The sequence below is a fragment of the Schistocerca serialis genome, chromosome 7 (genome assembly GCF_023864345.2).
Source record: "Schistocerca serialis cubense isolate TAMUIC-IGC-003099 chromosome 7, iqSchSeri2.2, whole genome shotgun sequence".
NCBI lineage: Eukaryota > Metazoa > Arthropoda > Insecta > Orthoptera > Acrididae > Schistocerca > Schistocerca serialis.
Genome location: NC_064644.1, coordinates 171,166,207 through 171,184,790, shown reverse-complemented (window position 1 = coordinate 171,184,790; position 18,584 = coordinate 171,166,207). Strand labels below are relative to the sequence as shown.

General features: G+C 40.9%; 1 protein-coding gene across 2 annotated transcripts in view; it reads left to right on the top strand.

Moving 5' to 3' along the window:
- Nucleotides 1–18,584, top strand: part of LOC126412761 (thymidine phosphorylase-like) — a 406,501-nt gene that overhangs the window by 323,608 nt on the left and 64,309 nt on the right. The window contains exons 1-3 of one of the 2 annotated variants that reach the window (XM_050082514.1): nt 2,995–3,129; nt 3,990–4,070; nt 6,826–7,011. In XM_050082514.1, coding sequence (XP_049938471.1) covers nt 3,060–3,129; nt 3,990–4,070; nt 6,826–7,011 — 337 coding nt within the window. In that variant the 5' untranslated portion in view covers nt 2,995–3,059. Of the gene's footprint in view, nt 1–2,994; nt 3,130–3,989; nt 4,071–6,825; nt 7,012–18,584 lie in introns of those variants that run through there. The other variant, XM_050082513.1, reaches the window with a different exon arrangement.

The window sequence follows — 18,584 nt, the reverse complement described above, 5'->3', positions numbered from 1 at the left end:
CATTGAAGTTAAGCACCAAAGGTCAGTGAAAAATGGTAATCAAATGATTTTATTGATTGTCTGGCTCAGGAACTGTGGTGGTAGAGTGCTTCAGAGAGATCTTGTAACATATTGTTAATAATTTACCTGGTCATGTTGTTGTACTGGAGGGTTACTTTGACTCACCAGGTATAGATTGGTAGAGTCACATTATCAAAACTGGTGCCAGAGAGAGGGTTCATGTGACATTATTCTGAATATCTTGTCCAAAAATTACTTCAAGCAGATAGTTAAAGAACCAACTCATGAAGGTAATGTCTTAGACCTCCTAACAACAAATGGACATGAACTCATTGAGGCAGTTAATGTACTGGTAAAGAAAGGCATCAGTGATCGTAAGGCTGTGATAGCATCTATGAGTACGGGTCTTACAAGGAATATTAAGAAAGGCTAGAATGATATTTTTGCTTAGCAAGAGTGACAGGATACAAACTGCAGAGTATGTGAGCAGTCACCATCAAATATTTGGTGATGAGAGCAAAGATGAGGAGCACAAATGGAAAAAAATTCTAAAGCATAATTCAACAAGCCTTAGACAATTACGTTCTGGGCAAGGTCTTAAGTCATGGGAAAGACCCACCATGGTTTAACAGCTGTATTAGAAAACTGCTATGTACTGTATACAAAGAGAGCTTCATCACAGATTCTAGAGAAGTCAAAACCTATTTGACAAATAAAAGCTGAATGAAACAACAATGAGTGTAAAGAGAGCAATGAGAGAAGCATTCAGTGTCTTTGAAAGTAAAATTCTGTCAACCAATCTGAGATAAAACCCTAAGACATTTTGGTCCTATGTAAAATCAGTAGGCAGTTTTAAATGCTCTATTCATTCACTCAGTGACCATACCGCCACTGAAATTGATGTTAACAGAGAGAAGGCTGAAGTACTGAATTCGGTCTTCCAAAACAGTTTCACCATGTAAGATCGTTGCTTGATCCTTCCTGTCTATCACAGTATGAATGTCAAAATGGCAGATATTGAGATAATCAATCACAGAATAGAAAAGCATCTACAATCACTTAGTTGTGGAATGGCATCAGGGCCATATGAGAACCCATAAGAATCTACAAAAATTATGCAAAAGAACTTGCTCATCTTCTATCAGTAGTTTGTCGTAGAACAGTGGAGCAACAAAGGGTACCTAGCAACTGGAAAATAATGTACATCATTCCTGTTTTTGAGGAGGACAGATGCACTTAATTATAGAACTATATCATTGGCATCAATCTGTTGCAGAATTATGGAACAATGTTTTATGCTCCAGAATTATGATATTTTTGAAGAACAAATATCTCCTCTATCAAAACCAAAATGGATTCTGAAAACAGAGTGCTTGCAAAACTCAGCCCACTCTGTTCCTGTATGAGATCCATAGCACTGCAGACAAAGGCACTCAGGTTGATGCCATGTTACTTGACTTCTTGAAGGCATTGACACCATCCTGCACTGCTAGTTAGTGAAAAAATCTGAACTTATCAAGTATTGGACCAGATGTGTGACTGACTGGATTTGAGATTTCCTTGCAGATAGAGCTCAAGTAGTCACTCTTAATGGAATGAAACTGACAGATGTAGACATGATTTCCAGAGTACCCCCAGGAAGTGTGATAGGACTGTTACTATTAACAACGTATATAAATGATCTAGTAGAAAGCAGAAGCTCTTTAAGACTGCTTTCAGATTATGTGATTGTCCATAAGAATGTAGCAGTGCCAGGAGACAGCATAATTTGCAGAATGACCTGCAGAGGACTGATGAATTGCACTGGCTGTGGCAGTTAACCATGAATGTAAATAAATGTAACATATTGCAGATACATAGGAAAAGAAGTTCATTACTGGACAATTACACTATTGGTGACAAATTGCTGGAAACAGTATCTGCAGTAAAATTTCTAGCAGTAATTATCCAGAGAAATCGCAAGTGGCATGACCCAATAAAACAAATAGTAGGAAAAGCAGATGCCAGACTGAGATTCATAGGAACAATCTTAAGGAAACATAACTCATCCTTGGAAGAACCGAAACAAGGCATTAGTTTGAATGATTCTTGAGTATTGTTCATTGGTATGGGATCCCTATCAGATAGGAATTATAGAAGAAATAGAGAAGATATCATGAAGAGCAGTGTTGTTTGCTACAGTATCATTTAGTCAGCACGAGAGAGTTACATAGATCCCCAACAGACTCAGTTGACAGACATTGCAAGAGAGACATTGTTCAGCCTGGACAGGTTTACTATTTGAATTTCAAGAGAGCACTTTCCAGGAAGAGTCGAACAACTTATTATTTCCCTAAAAAGACTGTCACAATATAAGCTTTTGGCCATCCAGGCCTTTGTCGAAAATAGATGACAGTCTCACAAACACAACTCACACGTGTGTGCGCACATGCACACACACTCACACACACACACACACATACACACACACACACACACACACACACACACACACACACACGCACACACACACGCACACACACACGCCACGACTCACGACTCATGTGCATATGACTGCAGCCTCTGGCAGCTGAAAGCACACTGTGCAAAAGTGCAAGGGTCCTTCCCAACAACATCAGCTTTTCTGAATTGCACAGGTGGTAACTTTCCGTCCTTCACATCCTTCATTAGTCACTGTCCTCACCCATCCAGCCCTTTCCCTGTTCCCATTCCAACACTACACAGCCATCATTCCACCACCACACTCAGTCTTTTATTTCTCTCTTTTTCCACTACTACCCCCCCCCCCCCCCCCCCCCACCACCCCACCCCTCTATACATGTCTTGCCTGTCCTCCACCTTACCTGCAGCACTTCACTGTCCATCACCCCCACCATACTATCCCTCCCTGTCCCAGCCCTGGCCTCCTCATTACCCCCACCCAGTCACCACACCCATCATGCACTGGTGCTGCTGCTCACAGTGTGGTTTCAGTTGCCTGAAACTGCAGTTGTGTGTGTGAGTTGCATTTTTATGAGTGTGTGTTCATGTGTATGTGTTCCTATTGTTGACAAAGGCCAATGGCCAAAAGCTTTAATTGTGGAAGTCTTTTTGTTATGCCTATCTGCGACTCAACATCTCCACTATATGGTGAGTAGCAACTTTCCTTCTCATAATACTGTTATACACAAAAGAAAGTTACAATTAGGCAAGGCAAGCATGTGTGATTGATAGGGGGACAATACAAAAAAACAATAATAATTGCTACAAGAGTGAGGAATACATTATTGCCTCACATCCAGTGTTGTACTTTTCAGGTTATGCAGAAAACAACAAGTAATGTTAGTACAGTAAACAATTTATGCTTCATTGTTTGCTTGCAAAGCAATTCCAATAACATACCCTATCTCAAAACGTAGGCATTGTGCTCCACTTTGATTAAATAGATAATTACACATCGTTTGTCTTGGTTTTTTTTTTTTTTTTTCCAGTTAGTCTAAATACAGAAAACTGCAACCTGTCAATTTTGGTAAGATTTTTTTATTCCCATAAAATAGTTTTCTTCAGATGGGGCATGCAGACATTACATATTTATTTTCATAGTATGATGTTCAATAGTGGCTCCGTGATAAAAAGATAAGTAATAGTGATATTTATATGGCAAGTTGTGTTAACAAATGAATTTCATAAATTACTAAAAAATTATGGGTGGCATTTTAGTTAGTCTCTCCCTGGATGGTATGTATTTGTATTCAATATGCAATCACAATTCTACAATATCTGAAAATATTATAAGTTTTGTTTTCTGAAGCATCTTCCAGTTTGCTTATTGTAGCACTGGAAGATGCGTATTCCTGTGAATTGAAGCTAGTACATGACAAAATGTATCATTTTTTAATTTTAAATTGCATGCCATTTTGTTCTTATTATGGTAGTGAGTTTCTAAATATTTCTGCACATACTTTTGATAACTTATACGTTCTTTGACATTACTTTCATTTTGATTTCAGGTGCAATGCTAATGGCAATATATCTGAAGGGTCTTACAAAGAAAGAAACAATTAGTCTAACTACTTCAATGATTGAATCAGGTATAACAGGAAATATTGATGTTCTTAATTTTATGTTATAAAACATTAAAACTGAGAAAGCTCTATTACCTGGTTTCATATTATTTATGGCTGTTCTGCATGTAACATATCTGTTTCAGAGTAGGTTGTTTCTTCATGTACACAGAGTGTTTCTACTAACTTAAGAACTTTCCTGGAAAAACTGTATTCAAATTCAATTTTTTGCAATGTTGTCAGCAGAGTATAGAACATGAATTAAATTTACATTTTTGTATAATGTAAATCAGTCTAGTATGTAAGAAAAGCAGGAAGAAACATATAAAAATAAATAACATCATCAGTAGAATAGGAGAATAAGATGACTAATGCGATAATAATAATGACTGTATCTCTTCGTGTATGTGTGTCTGTGTGTCTGTGTGTGTCAGGAGAGAGAGATAGAGAGAGAGAGAGAGAGAGAGGGAGGGAGGGAAAGAGAGAGAGCAAGCACTTTACATGTTGCTGTCATGAAGATGAAAAGCTGAAGTATTGCTTCATATCATTTTTGTTTATTTTTCTTCGAGTCAAATGTCAAATCTTGTGTACTATTATCCCTAACATTGAGATTGAGATTTATCCCTCCTCATTAATGACCTTTTCTCTGTAGTGGGTACTGTTTCACCATTCACAACAGACACTCATAAATCATTGATCCATGTTGATGAAATATATCTTACATGAAATAATCAAACAATGGAAAATCCAGGATTGATTGTAACAATATTATGGAAGCGAATAATGTCAGAAATGGCTCTTTATATTTATTGATGAAAAATATAGATTACTACTCACTTTATTGATGAAATATTGAGTTGCAGAGAGGCACAACAAAGAGGCCTGAGTGAGCTTTCAGCCAAAGCCTTCTTCAGAAAAGAAACACACACATTCACACAAGTGAGCACACCTCACTCACACACACATGGCCATTATATCTGACCGCTTTGACCAGACTGCAACTGTGCTGAACAGAAGTGGCAATCCAGAATGCAGTGGGGAAGGAAAGGGATAGCAGAGTAGATGGGTGAGGGTACTGAGCAGTGCCTGGCAGAACATACAGGGACTAGATGATGGCAAGACCAAAATGCCATACAGAGTGTCTGAAAGCTGTGGAGGAGGAAGGGGAGAAGGGTTGCAGAAAAGGTGAGGAGGAGAGGAAAATATTGGTGTATGTGGCAGCAGAGAGTGGTGTACAATAAAAGTGAAGGGACATTGAGGAGGAGAGGAAAATATGGGTGTATGTGGCAGCAGAGAGTGGTGTACAATAAAAGTGAGGGGACATGAACTGGGAGGAGGTGATAGGGCAGAGGTAGTGGAAACTGTTGGGTGGAGGATGTTGGGACAGTAGTTTACTGTAGGTTGAGGTTGGGATGGTTTCAGGAGCAGAGAATGTGTTGTAAGGATAACTCCCATTTCTGCAGTTCAGAAGAGCTGTTGGAGGCAGGGTCCAGATGGCATGGATTGTGAAGCAGCCATTGAAATCAAGAATGTTATGTTGAGCTACATTTTATGGCACAGGGTGGTCCACTTTGGTCTTGGCCACTGTTTTGTGGTGGCCACTCATCCTGGTGGACAACTAGTTGGCTGTCATACCAATATAAAAAGCTGTGCAGTGGTGACAGCAGAGCTGGTATATGCCATGGTTACTTTCACAGGTGACCCTGCCTCTGATGGGTTACCTGTAACAGCACTGCAATGGGAGGTGCTGGCTGGGTGATCTGGGAGTGGTTTAGGGATAGACTAGGACTTTGTGAAGGTTGGGCGGGCAATGTAACAGCACTTTATGAGGGATGGTAAGCATCTTGGGTAAAAAGTGCCTCATTTCAGGGCATAACAATAGATATTCGTAGCCCTGGGGAAGCATGTGGTACAATTGTTCCAGTCCAGGTTGGTACTGGAAGACAAAGGGTGCTTCTTCATAGCTGGTTCTTGGAGATGGTGGGAGGATTGGGGGAGTGTGTGGATATACGACAGGAAATCTGTGGTCATGGTATGAGGATAGTGCCTCTCTGTGAAGACCTTTGTGAGACCTTCAGCATACTGGGCAAGGATGATCTTGTCACTGCAGATATCCCATCCCCAGGTGACCGGGCTGTACCCAAACAATGTTTTGTGTGTAAGGGATGGCAGCTATGAAAGGCAGTTTCTTCTTCGGTGGTTGGTGAGTTTAATGTTGACAGAGGTGTGAATGGAGCTATCAGAGAGGAGGAGATCAATGTCCTGAAAGATGGAGTGCTGTGTTGAGGAGGACAACCTACTTACCCCACATGTTCCACCGAAAATTTTGTGCCCCCTGAGTCCTATCATCTCCTCCCAATTCCAATCCAATTTCCCTTATTGTGCACTGCTCTCTCCCGAGGCAACAATTGTCCTTTTTCCCTTCCCTGCTACTCTTCTTTTCCACCTCTTTTCCCCATCCCACTCTGGACCACTACTTCCATTTGAAACAGTTGCATTCTGGCAGGTGCAGCAAGAAATGATGGTTATGTGTGCATGAGGTGTGTCTGCTTATGTGAATGCATGTGTGTTTTCTTTCTGAGAAAGGCTTTGGATGAACTCTTAATATGTAACAGTATTTTCATTGTGCCTCTCTGCAACTCAAAGTGTCATCTTTATGGTGAGAAGCAATCTGTCCTTTTCATAATATTGTTGATATTCTGACCTGAAACTTCCATTGTTTTACATTTATTAATAAGTTAAAAATTTAATTTAACATGAAATTTTGCTTAAACTATACCAGGTGACATGATGCAGTGGGAGAAGGACTGGACTCTTGTGGACAAGCATAGTACTGGTGGTGTTGGAGACAAAGTGTCACTTCCACTTGCTCCTGCTTTGGCTGCATGTGGCTGTAAGGTACCCATGGTTTCAGGCCGAGGCCTGGAAATCACTGGAGGGACACTTGACAAACTTGAGAGCATTCCAGGTAATGGAGCACATTTCTAATGACAAGCATTCAAGATATAATAACTTTACAAACAATATTTTACATGGAAACTTCTTAATAGATGAAAAATGGTTGCTAGAGCAGGTATCAAACTGAGAAGCATGCTTTTAATGATCAACTTGACATGCAGAATGACATCCTAAGTTCTGCATTTGTGCTCTGAGCAGTGTGTTTCATCCTGCAACTGCTGTTGTACCTCTTAAAGAATGATGCAGTCTTCACAGTAATGTGAGGAACATTCTGAATGATCTGCCTGTTACCATTCTCACTTAATAGTTAATGTTATGATCTGAATGGATGCAGCACTACCCTATAATGTCTATGTGATTTGTTTTTCCAAGATCTCTCAACAACGTCACCAAAGGAGCGTTCAGGGGATCCAGACCAACCCCCCCCCCCCCCCCCCCCTTCCACCTCACCTTGTGAAATTGCACACCACCTAGTTGCCATGTAGTGGGTGATCAGGAAGTTTGTGTTTGAGGGCATTACTGCAACACGTATACAATGTAGTGTGATGCCAACGTGGGTATGTAAGCACCGACATTTGGGAAAGGGATCAGTGTGGCATGCATGTCTTTCCAACGTGCACGTGGTAAATGTGGAAATGAGTTGTGGTGACATAATTACCAAATGCATCCAAATAGGACCAACATCCTCTCATTATCTTCTTGTTTTCCAAAGAGCAAACAACGGTAGACATCCATTGGAGAATGATAAATGTGTCTGAGGCAGCATGTTTGTTGAACTCCACTTTTGTGAATGATGTGAAAAGGGAGCTGCTGCTTCATGATTACGCCCATCCCCACACCACAAATTTTGTAATGCAGAAGTTATGTCAACTCATGTGGGAGACATTCAAGCACCTGTCCTATAGTCATGATCTCTCCTCATGTGATTATCACATCTTCATTCCCTTAAGGAAAGGCCTTGAGGGGTCGAAGAGTCCCATCAGACAAGGACGTGCAGCAGGCGGTTATGGACCTCTTCCACAGCAGGGTACTGTGTTTTACCAAACAGGTATCTTAAACTTGGTGCATCTGTGGGATGATTGCCTCTATGCCATGACAATTTTACCGGAGGGGCTTACCAATTCTGGGCTGTATGGCCTTTGAATAGAAACTTTTTTATCACCCTGTATATTTTGATTTTCAATGATACGACAAAAGGGGATGTGCACTACAGGTAGTCAAGATGGCCATCAATAGATTTAAGCTAATGTTTTGTCGATGGCACTGTTGGCTTTTGCCTATCCCTATTTTAGGCAAGAGCAATTGTTGTACAGTGTTGGTCTAATTTGAGTTAAATTGTTGTTTTGTTAATCAGTTCAATTCATACTTGCAGTTGAATTTAATGTAAGTTATGCTGCTTATTGTTTTTGTGTTGTACGTATTTCTGATAGTTTCTAATTATGGATAAGGTTGAAACAAGAAAGAAGAGGAAAACTGATTTTGATTCATCTGCTAGTGTTTGATAACTTAAAAATATGTCTGCACTACTATAAAAGCCTGATTACCAGTCTATTTTTTGTTTAATGTTAGCACTGGATTAGAGATGGGTAGAACTTTGTGTTGCAATATTTCAGTATTTCATAGGGCAGCGAAGCAGTAGAAATCATTACAAATAACACTGAATTAAAATCAATCCATAAAAATACACATTGGTTTATTGCCAGAAATTGCGTTATCGCCAAATGTCACACAGTCTGGTCAACAGGGCAGTTCTCAATTATGAGAACTGGTTCCAATATGGAATGATTGGGAGGTGTTCATGGAGAGCAGAAGGGGTATGCGATGACAGCACAATCTATAGTTCATTCATTTCTAGAACATTTTTTCAGCAGGGTGCTTGAATTCACTCAAGCCAACTGTGCCTTGCCCCCCCCCCTCCCCCCCCCCCCCTCAGTCCCCTTTTGTCCAAAATCTATTTGTGCTGTTTTTAAATTATAATAACCGAAGCCACGAATTCCCTGTACAATTAAATCTTAAAATATGCATGCACTAATGCACTATTAGCACTATCAGATGATGAAACCTGTGTAATTAAAGAAAAAACATGCAATATCAGAATTCCATCTTTTGTTGTGATGCATTTTATTTTATTTGGAAACAATACACAACTAGTTTTTTCTCCATATTGGTGACTGAGGAGGGTAGCTGTGCACCTTGAGGCACTGAGCTAGCAATCCCTGGATTTGGGAGGTGAAGTGGTTCAGATCCATCTGCCAGCAACCTGGTAAATGGTTTCCTGTGGTTTCTCATTTTCAATGTAGGCAAAATGCCAGAGTTGGTTCCTTACTGTAGGCCACAGCCAATACCTTCCAAATTCCTTTCTTTCCAGACAGATTCCAGTTCCCTTAAAGATGCAGCCTCTCTGCTTAAATGAAAAGAGCTGCATTGAAGGCAAGCTGACCATATCTTCGGAGACTCCTGGCACTAAGGCCATATTTATATTGGAAGCCTGCTAGCGATCATCATTTTATACTATGTATTTGTGCATAAAGGTGGCTCACACTGCAGAACGTCAGTGTATCATGTATTGAAGTTTCACTACAAGAATGATGTTCTACTGTTAAATGTCTTATTCTCAATATTCTTGGGGCAATGGGTCCAACCATCATGACTGTAACAGTTTTGTAAATAAACATCATACAAATGTTTATTTACAAATTTATTTTTATTTATTTTATTTACAAATTTTTATTTACAAATACATTAGAGTTGTGATGGTTGGGCTTACTGTTAACAAATACATTAGAGTTGTTACGGTTGGGATTACTGTTCCAAGGATATTATGAATGTCACATATAAATGACAATGTATGAGTTAATTGTCATCAAAGGCTGTATAACCATATTATCATGGAACTAATTTATGAGGTAACATACATTAGAAGTCTAGTTGAAATTAATGTGTGAATCAATGTTAATTACGGTACTGCCAAATAAGGAAATATTTAACTGCACACACACACACACACACACATATATATATATATATATATATATATATATATATATATATATATATATATATATATATATATATATATATATAAAAAAAACAAAGATGAGGTGACTTACTGAACAAAAGCGCTGGCAGGTCGATAGACACACAAACAAACACAAACATACACACAAAATCCACATGTGTGGATGGATATGTGCGTGTGTGCGAGTGTATACCTGTCCTTTTTTCCCCCTAAGGTAAGTCTTTCTGCTCCCGGGATTGGAATGACTCCTTACCCTCTCCCTTAAAACCCACTTCCTTTCGTCTTCCCCTCTCCTTCCCTCTTTCCTGATGAGGCAACAGTTTGTTGCGAAAGCTTGAATTTTGTGTGTATGTTTGTGTTTGTTTGTGTGTCTATCGACCTGCCAGCGCTTTTGTTCGGTAAGTCACCTCATCTTTGTTTTTATGTATAATTTTTCCCACGTGGAATGTTTCCTTCCATTATATATATATATATATATATATATATATATATATATATATATATATATATATATATATATATATATATATATATATATATATATATATAAAAAGAAAGATGATGAAACTTACCAAACAAAAGCGCTGGCAGGTCGATAGACACACTAACAAACACAAACATACACACAAAATTCTAGCTTTCGCAACCAATGGTTGCCTCGTCAGGAAAGAGGGAAGGAGAAGGAAAGACAAAAGGATATGGGTTTTAAGGGAGAGGGTAAGGAGTCATTCCAATCCCGGGAGCGGAAAGACTTACCTTAGGGGGAAAAAAGGACAGGTATACACTCGCACACACACACATATCCATCCACACATACACAGACACAAGCAGACATTTGTAAAGGCAAAGAGTTTGGGCAGAGATGTCAGTCGGGGCGGATGTACAGAGGCAAAGATGAAGTTGAAAGACAGGTGAGGTATGAGCGGCGGCAAATTGAAATTAGAAATTAGCGGAGATTGAGGCCTGGCGGATAGCGAGAAGAATGGATATGCTGAAGGGCAAGTTCCCATCTCCGGAGTTCTGACAGGTTGGTGTTAGTGGGAAGTATCCAGATAACCCGGACAGTGTAACACTGTGCCAAGATGTGCTGGCTGTGCACCAAGGCATGTTTAGCCACAGGGTGATCCTCATTACCAACAAACACTGTCTGCCTGTGTCCATTCATGCGAATGGACAGTTTGTTGCTGGTCATTCCCACATAGAACGCTTCACAGTGTAGGCAGGTAAGTTGGTAAATCACGTGGGTGCTTTCACACGTGGCTCTGCCTTGGATCGTGTACACCTTCCGGGTTACAGGACTGGAATAGGTGGTGGTGGGAGGGTGCATGGGACAGGTTTTACACCGGGGGCGGTTATACCCCTGTAACCGCCCCCGGTGTAAAACCTGTCCCATGCACCCTCCCACCACCACCTATTCCAGTCCTGTAACCCGGAAGGTGTACACGATCCAAGGCAGAGCCACGTGTGAAAGCACCCACGTGATTTACCAACTGACCTGCCTACACTGTGAAGCGTTCTATGTGGGAATGACCAGCAACAAACTGTCCATTCGCATGAATGGACACAGGCAGACAGTGTTTGTTGGTAATGAGGATCACCCTGTGGCTAAACATGCCTTGGTGCACGGCCAGCACATCTTGGCACAGTGTTACACTGTCCGGGTTATCTGGATACTTCCCACTAACACCAACCTGTCAGAACTCCGGAGATGGGAACTTGCCCTTCAGCATATCCTTTCTTCTCGCTATCCGCCAGGCCTCAATCTCCGCTAATTTCTAATTTCAATTTGCCGCCGCTCATACCTCACCTGTCTTTCAACTTCATCTTTGCCTCTGTACATCCGCCCCGACTGACATCTCTGCCCAAACTCTTTGCCTTTACAAATGTCTGCTTGTGTCTGTGTATGTGTGGATGGATATGTGTGTGTGTGCGAGTGTATACCTGTCCTTTTTTCCCCCCGGGATTGGAATGACTCCTTACCCTCTCCCTTAAAACCCATATCCTTTTGTCTTTCCTTCTCCTTCCCTCTTTCCTGACGAGGCAACCATTGGTTGCGAAAGCTAGAATTTTGTGTGTATGTTTGTGTTTGTTAGTGTGTCTATCGACCTGCCAGCGCTTTTGTTTGGTAAGTTTCATCATCTTTCTTTTTAGATATATTTTTCCCACGTGGAATGTTTCCCTCTATTATATATATATATATATATATATATATATATATATATGTGTGTGTGTGTGTGTGTGTGTGTGTGTGTGTGTGTGTGTGTGTGTGCAGTTACCTACTGCAACCTACATCCTACTGAATCTGTTTAGTGTAATCATCTCTTGGTCTCCCTCTACGATTTTTACCCTCCACACTGCCCTCCAGTACTAAATTGGTGATCCCTTGATGCCTCAGAATATGTCCTACCAACCGATCCCTTCTTCTAGTCAAGTTGTGCCACAAATTTCTCTTCTCCCCAAATCTATTCAATACTTCCTCATTAGTTATGTGATCTATCCATCTAATCTTCAGCATTCTTCTGTAGCACCACATTTAAAGCTGCATGCCCTCGGGAAAAATTACAGCTGTAGTTTCCCCTTGCTTTCAGCCCTTCGCAGTACCAACACAGCAAGGCTGTTTTGATTAGTGTTACAAGGCCAGATCAGTCAATCATCCAGACTGTAGCCCCTGCAACTACTGAAAAGGCTGCTGCCTCTCTTCAGGAACCACACGTTTGTCTGGCCTCTCAACAGATACCCCTCCGTTGTGGGTGCACCTGTGGTATGGCTATCTGTATCACTGAAGCACACAAGCCTCCCCACCAATGGCAAGGTCCATGGATCATGGGGAGGGGAGGGGGGGATATGTTATACTTTTGTGAAAAAGCTTTTCTTTCTTACTTTTATAGACCAAATATTATTTGTTCAAAGGCCTCCTGCAAGCAAGTTATGTATGTAAAATTAATAAACAAATATATATGTTGACAAACATTAGCCTTTTAGGGTCCTCTTTAAGAAGATGGACCACTCTTGGAATAAAAATACTGGCTACATCCTTAAACCTTTCCCCAGAAATCCTACATCACATAACTGAGTCCTATTTTTATCTTAGAAGTATTGGTTATCCAGTATTCTCAGAGTTCTGTAGTAGTTTAGATAGTTTAGATATTGCCCTGCAGGACTACTCTATCAGAATGATGTTTGCTATTTAAAACCCTCTGGCTACAAATGTCTACTCCTGTTCCCTTTATTCTCAGATTAGTCCTAAATGCTTTGTGTTTTCTGTACAGTTTCGCCCAGAGTCTGCATACCTTTTTCAGAATCTCCAGAGTAGCTTGGCACACTACGCAGTGCTTGCTACGCCATCTGTGGCAATGCATGGCGGCCTCTTTAGACTTGCCATCAAGACCACACTCATTGTGTAGGGTTACAACACTCCTGCTCCCTATGGGAAAAATATTCACAATGGATATGTCCATGTCATCACTGGAAGGGGATGACTGCTGGAGCGGGTTTTGTACTGTCACAGGAGAATAGGTCTAAAATGGCATTGGCATGGAGAGGCACGGTGCCCACACCCCCACAAGAGACTGTAAGGGAACACCAGTGATGGAGGTAACATGTCCATGCCAACATCCAGGCAAGCACTTAGCAATAGAGGCAGCAGAGAAAACAAAGATGATAGCAGGAGTGGTGATAGGGGCTGTGGAGATGGAGGCTGCCTGGTACTAACCACTCTGCCTGGTAACAGAGACACCTACAACAAAAATGGTCTTCTCTTTGGGGGCCGGTGCAGATGTTGGAGGCATCTGAAAAAGGGGGGAGAGGGGGGGAGGGAAGGCAGGACAGAGCAGCCAGCACGTGCTGCATCATATGTGGGTGGAGCTGATCATAGTTTAAGGACACCATGCTGTTGGAGGTGTGCACAATGCAGACCTGGGGGCCTCGGCAGTGATGGATGACCACTGGTTCCCATTTAGGGCAGCAGTCAAATCCACAGGTCCAGATGGTGGAGCCCAGATGAAACCATTGCAAGACAGATGCTGGTGGATGATCAAGTGTCGGCTGAAGCAGATAAAGCAGTGTATAGTACTGGGGGGCCCAAGAAGAAAATCTGCTAGGCTATGGTCACTAGCTGGAGTAAAACTATATGAGCACAAGCACCTACTGAGGGTTTTCTCAGGAGAAGATTGTGTGATGTATTTTTTTCACCTGAGTTTTGAAAGTACGGGCAAGCTGCTCCACCTCACCATTGGACTGAGGATGAAATGGAGGTGCCACAACATTCCAGATGCCACTCTTTGTACAAAAATCATCAAAATCCTGAGACACAGACTGTGGGCCATTGTCTGTCACAAGCATATATGGCAATCTTTCCAAGGAAAAAATCCCTGTAAGGGTCATGGCCGTAGCCACCATTAATGTGGACGGCAACAAACTACATGAGGAAATTAGGAGAAAATGTCAAGTACAACCATCCAAAAGAAGTTAAGAAGTATACACACAAAATCAGCATGCCTACACTCCCAGGATTGCTGGGGGCAGGGGAGGGGGTGGGGTGGGGGGTGGGGGCACAGGGATATAGAGACCTGTGGTGCCACTTGATGGGCACAGATTAATGTAAGCCCAAAGTAAGCAACTGAAAATGTGTAATGCTGGTACATTAATAACTGGCGTAACAACCAGAATGTTGAAGGCAAGCTGGCAAATGTGTACACATTTTATCGAACAGGTGCTGGATGTCAGTTTGTGGGCTGTAGTTCTATGCCTGTTGCACTTTGTCAGTCAACACAGGGGTGATTAATGTGGGCTGTGTATGATGTCCTGTATATGCTTGATTGGAGACAGATTTGATGATCAAGCAGGCCAAGGCAACATGTTGACACCCAATAGAGCACGTTGGGTTACCACAGCAGTATGTAATGCTGTTCATGAATGGCAGCACAAAAGGTCAAATCACCAGACTGACATCAGATTTGCAGTCAGGGTGCGTGGAATAACCACGAGAGCATTCCTGCTGTCATACAAAATCACATCCCAGACCATAACTCCAGGTGTAGGTCCAGTGCATCTAACATGCAGACAGGTTGGTTGCATGCCCTCAGTTGGCCTCCTCCTAACCCACACATGGCTTTCACTGACGCCAAAGTGCATTACAAAATGCAACAGACCTCCACCCCATCCTCCAATGAGCTCTTGCTTGACACCACTGAAGTTGCAAAATGTTGGTGCTTCAGAGACAGTGGGATGCACACTACAGGTCATCTGGCTCAGAGCTCTCCTTGAAGTAACTAATTTGTAACAGTTCATAGGGTCACTGTGGTGTCAACTACTGCTCAAATTTCTGCTGCAGATGCAGTACAATGTGCCACAGCCATACACTGAACATGATGGTCTTCTCTCTCGGAACTGCCACATGGCCATCCGGAGCCCAGTCTTCTTGTGTCTGTACATTCTCATGTCCACTGCTGCCAGCAGCCACTTACAGTGGCTACTTTGCTACCAAGTTTTTCAACAACACTACAGAAGAAACATCCAGCTTCTCATAGCTCTATTATATGATCTCATTCAGACTCAGTGAGGTGTTGATAAATGGCATCTTTGTCACCTTAAAGGCATTCGTAACTAACATCAACTGCTCACATCAAACCTCAGAGGTAACTAATGCTTACAACCATTATAGTGTGCATCTAAAGAAAATCTGATTTGCATACACATAGTGGTGCTGCTAGCACAAAATATGAAGAGACATTATCTTTCAGATTTATTCATAACAAAAATAGAAGAATATTGCAATATGGCGGCAAGTGTGCACGTAACTTTAAACCGCTCTGCAGTGTTTGAGGACTTAATTTCAATCAAGTATATTGTTTGTGACGAAACAGTGCTAAATGGAGTTAGAATATGCGTGTTCATAAATGGTGCCATTCACGCTGTTATGCTCAAGAAGATTTACAAATACAGTGTAAATGTGACATAGAGTGTAACGGCCGCAAGATCGCGAGTGAAAAGTGCTACGCGGGAATAGAAGACAGCGTGCATGACGAACTTCAAAAAGAACTTGACATTATAAAAAAATATATAAAAACAATGGAAAATTTGGTACTAACCACACGGGAACTGTCTGAATCGTCAAGGCAACAAGATCTCATTAATGCTAGCCATAAAATTCGTAGGTATGCACAACCAAATGTACAAAGTGTAAACAGTACGACTGTAACTAGAAATATGAACGAACTGATCACTCTAAAAGACACAAGTGAATTAAACGCAAGAAAAGAAAGTGTTAATAGTGCATCTATGGATAAAAATATGAACAAACTATCCACACAAAAATATACAAGTGGATTAAACGGAGAAAAACACAAGGTAAATATTCGTAAGGAAAAAAAAGTAAACAACCACGTTATGCATAAGCAAGGATACAAGCAACAGACATATATTTTTGCAGATAGTCATGGGAGAGGAGTTACGGAAATTATGAGAAGAAATCACCCAGACCTTAATGTAACAGGCATCATCAAACCAGGCGCGCCATTACGCGAAATTCTGAAAAACAGTGACAACATATTAACGACGGATAACAGCTGCATCATAATAGGAGGCGCAAATGATGTTTACTGTAATGAAACTTGGCGTGCAACGAGAATCCTAAAGGAAACAATCAAAAGGATGCCTCGAGTGCATTTCTACATTGTTAGTATCCCCAGGAGGCACGATCTGATGGAAAACTCGTGCGTAAACATCGAGATTGTTACAGCAAACAGGCTATTTGAGAAAATATGTAGAGGTTTCCAGAATACGACTTTCTTAGAGATAAACAGTGTCCAAAGAGAGCACTTCACAAGACATGGTCTCCACGTGAACGTAAAAGGGAAAAAGATTATTAGTGCCGAAATACTTAAATTTATTAATGAGTCATCTGTAATGGAAGTGTCTCCAATCCCAATTCCGCCAAAACGAGAGTTGTCTGTAACAGTGGAACCATCATTATCTGCAGTAGAGCTACAACAAACACCAGTATCAGCAGCAAAGGCTCAGATATTCTCACCAGCAGTGTCAGATAAACCAATAGCAGCAGAATCACCACAATCATCAGCAGAGCTGTCGTCATCAGCAACAGCATCCAGAACAGCAGACCCCATAATACTACCTCAAGGCAATGAAAATGCATGTGAGGAAAATATACAAAGGTCATTAGCCGCAGCAGCTAACAAAGAAGGGCAGTCACCAAGTCGGGGAGCACAGGAGCCACCAGCAACAGCAACCACACAGAAGAGGTGCCTGAGGCCAGGGAGATCAACAGCAGAAGCAGCTTCCAATCAAGACAGATGCCTGAGAACTAGGAGACCTGCTACACTAAGTGAGGATTTTTTATGGTACCGAGTAAGCAGAAAGAAAACATGGAAAAAGATGTAAGTAAAACTGTCCATCTTAAATACCAGTGTGACAATAGTGAGAGGAATATGAACACCGGACAAAGATACGATCCAGGTTTAATGACACAAACTGAAAAAAATCACTGCATAGTACCAGAAGCAAAGGGAGCAAGTGAAGTGCTTAGTATATTACAGGAAGGGGAACTATTACATTTAAAGCCAACTGTTAGAATACTTCACCAAAATGTTCAATACATAAACAATAAAACAGAGGAACTAGAGGTAATCAGGAGTATAGGCCAAACATTCTAGTAGTTGCAGAACATGGGCTAAAAGAAAATCACATAGGAATTTACAACTTGAAGAATTATGTGAAAGTAACCAGTTTTTGCAGAACTTCCTATAAAGGTGGTGAGGTTGCCATTTTTTCTAACTATAAATCAACTAAAGCCATAAATATAACAAAATATGCTATAGAATTGAGCTTTGAAGCTACAGCACTGGAAACTAAAATTGCTGGGAATTTATGTTGTGTATTAGGTTTGTATCGATCACCAAATGGTATAATTAAAACCTTCTTTGAACAGCTGGAAGATATAATCCAACACCTCTCATAAACATATGCTTATTTGATCATTATAGGAGATCTGAACATAGACACGAGTAAAAATACAGACAATACTAAGACCCTACTGGACTTATTGTGCATATACAATCTAAAAATAAAAATAGATAAACCAACCAGAGTAACAAAGCATAGTGAAACTATTATTGATCATGTAATAACAAATATTCCTACATGCTATTGTGACACACAGGTAATAAACTCCACATTAGCAGACCATTTTGCATTCATGATAGACATAAATATAAAGACTAGTGATTCAGTGCAGAAGATGTGGGAGATGAGAAGACAGAACTACCCACATAACATAAATCTGCTAAAAAAGATGTTAGAGGCAGAAAACTGGGAAACAATATATGCAGCTAAAGATGCAAACACCAAATGGAACCAGTTTTATTCTTTATTCAATTATTATTATGATGTTACATGTCCTGTTAGTAAAAGGCTTGTCAAACAGCAACAAAAAAGAAAAGCTGGGTGACTGGAGAAGTAATCCATGCCAGAAATAATCTGAGAGTGTATTATGACCTCTCCAAACAAAAAATAATGAGGCCTACAACACACTGTATAAAATAAAAAAG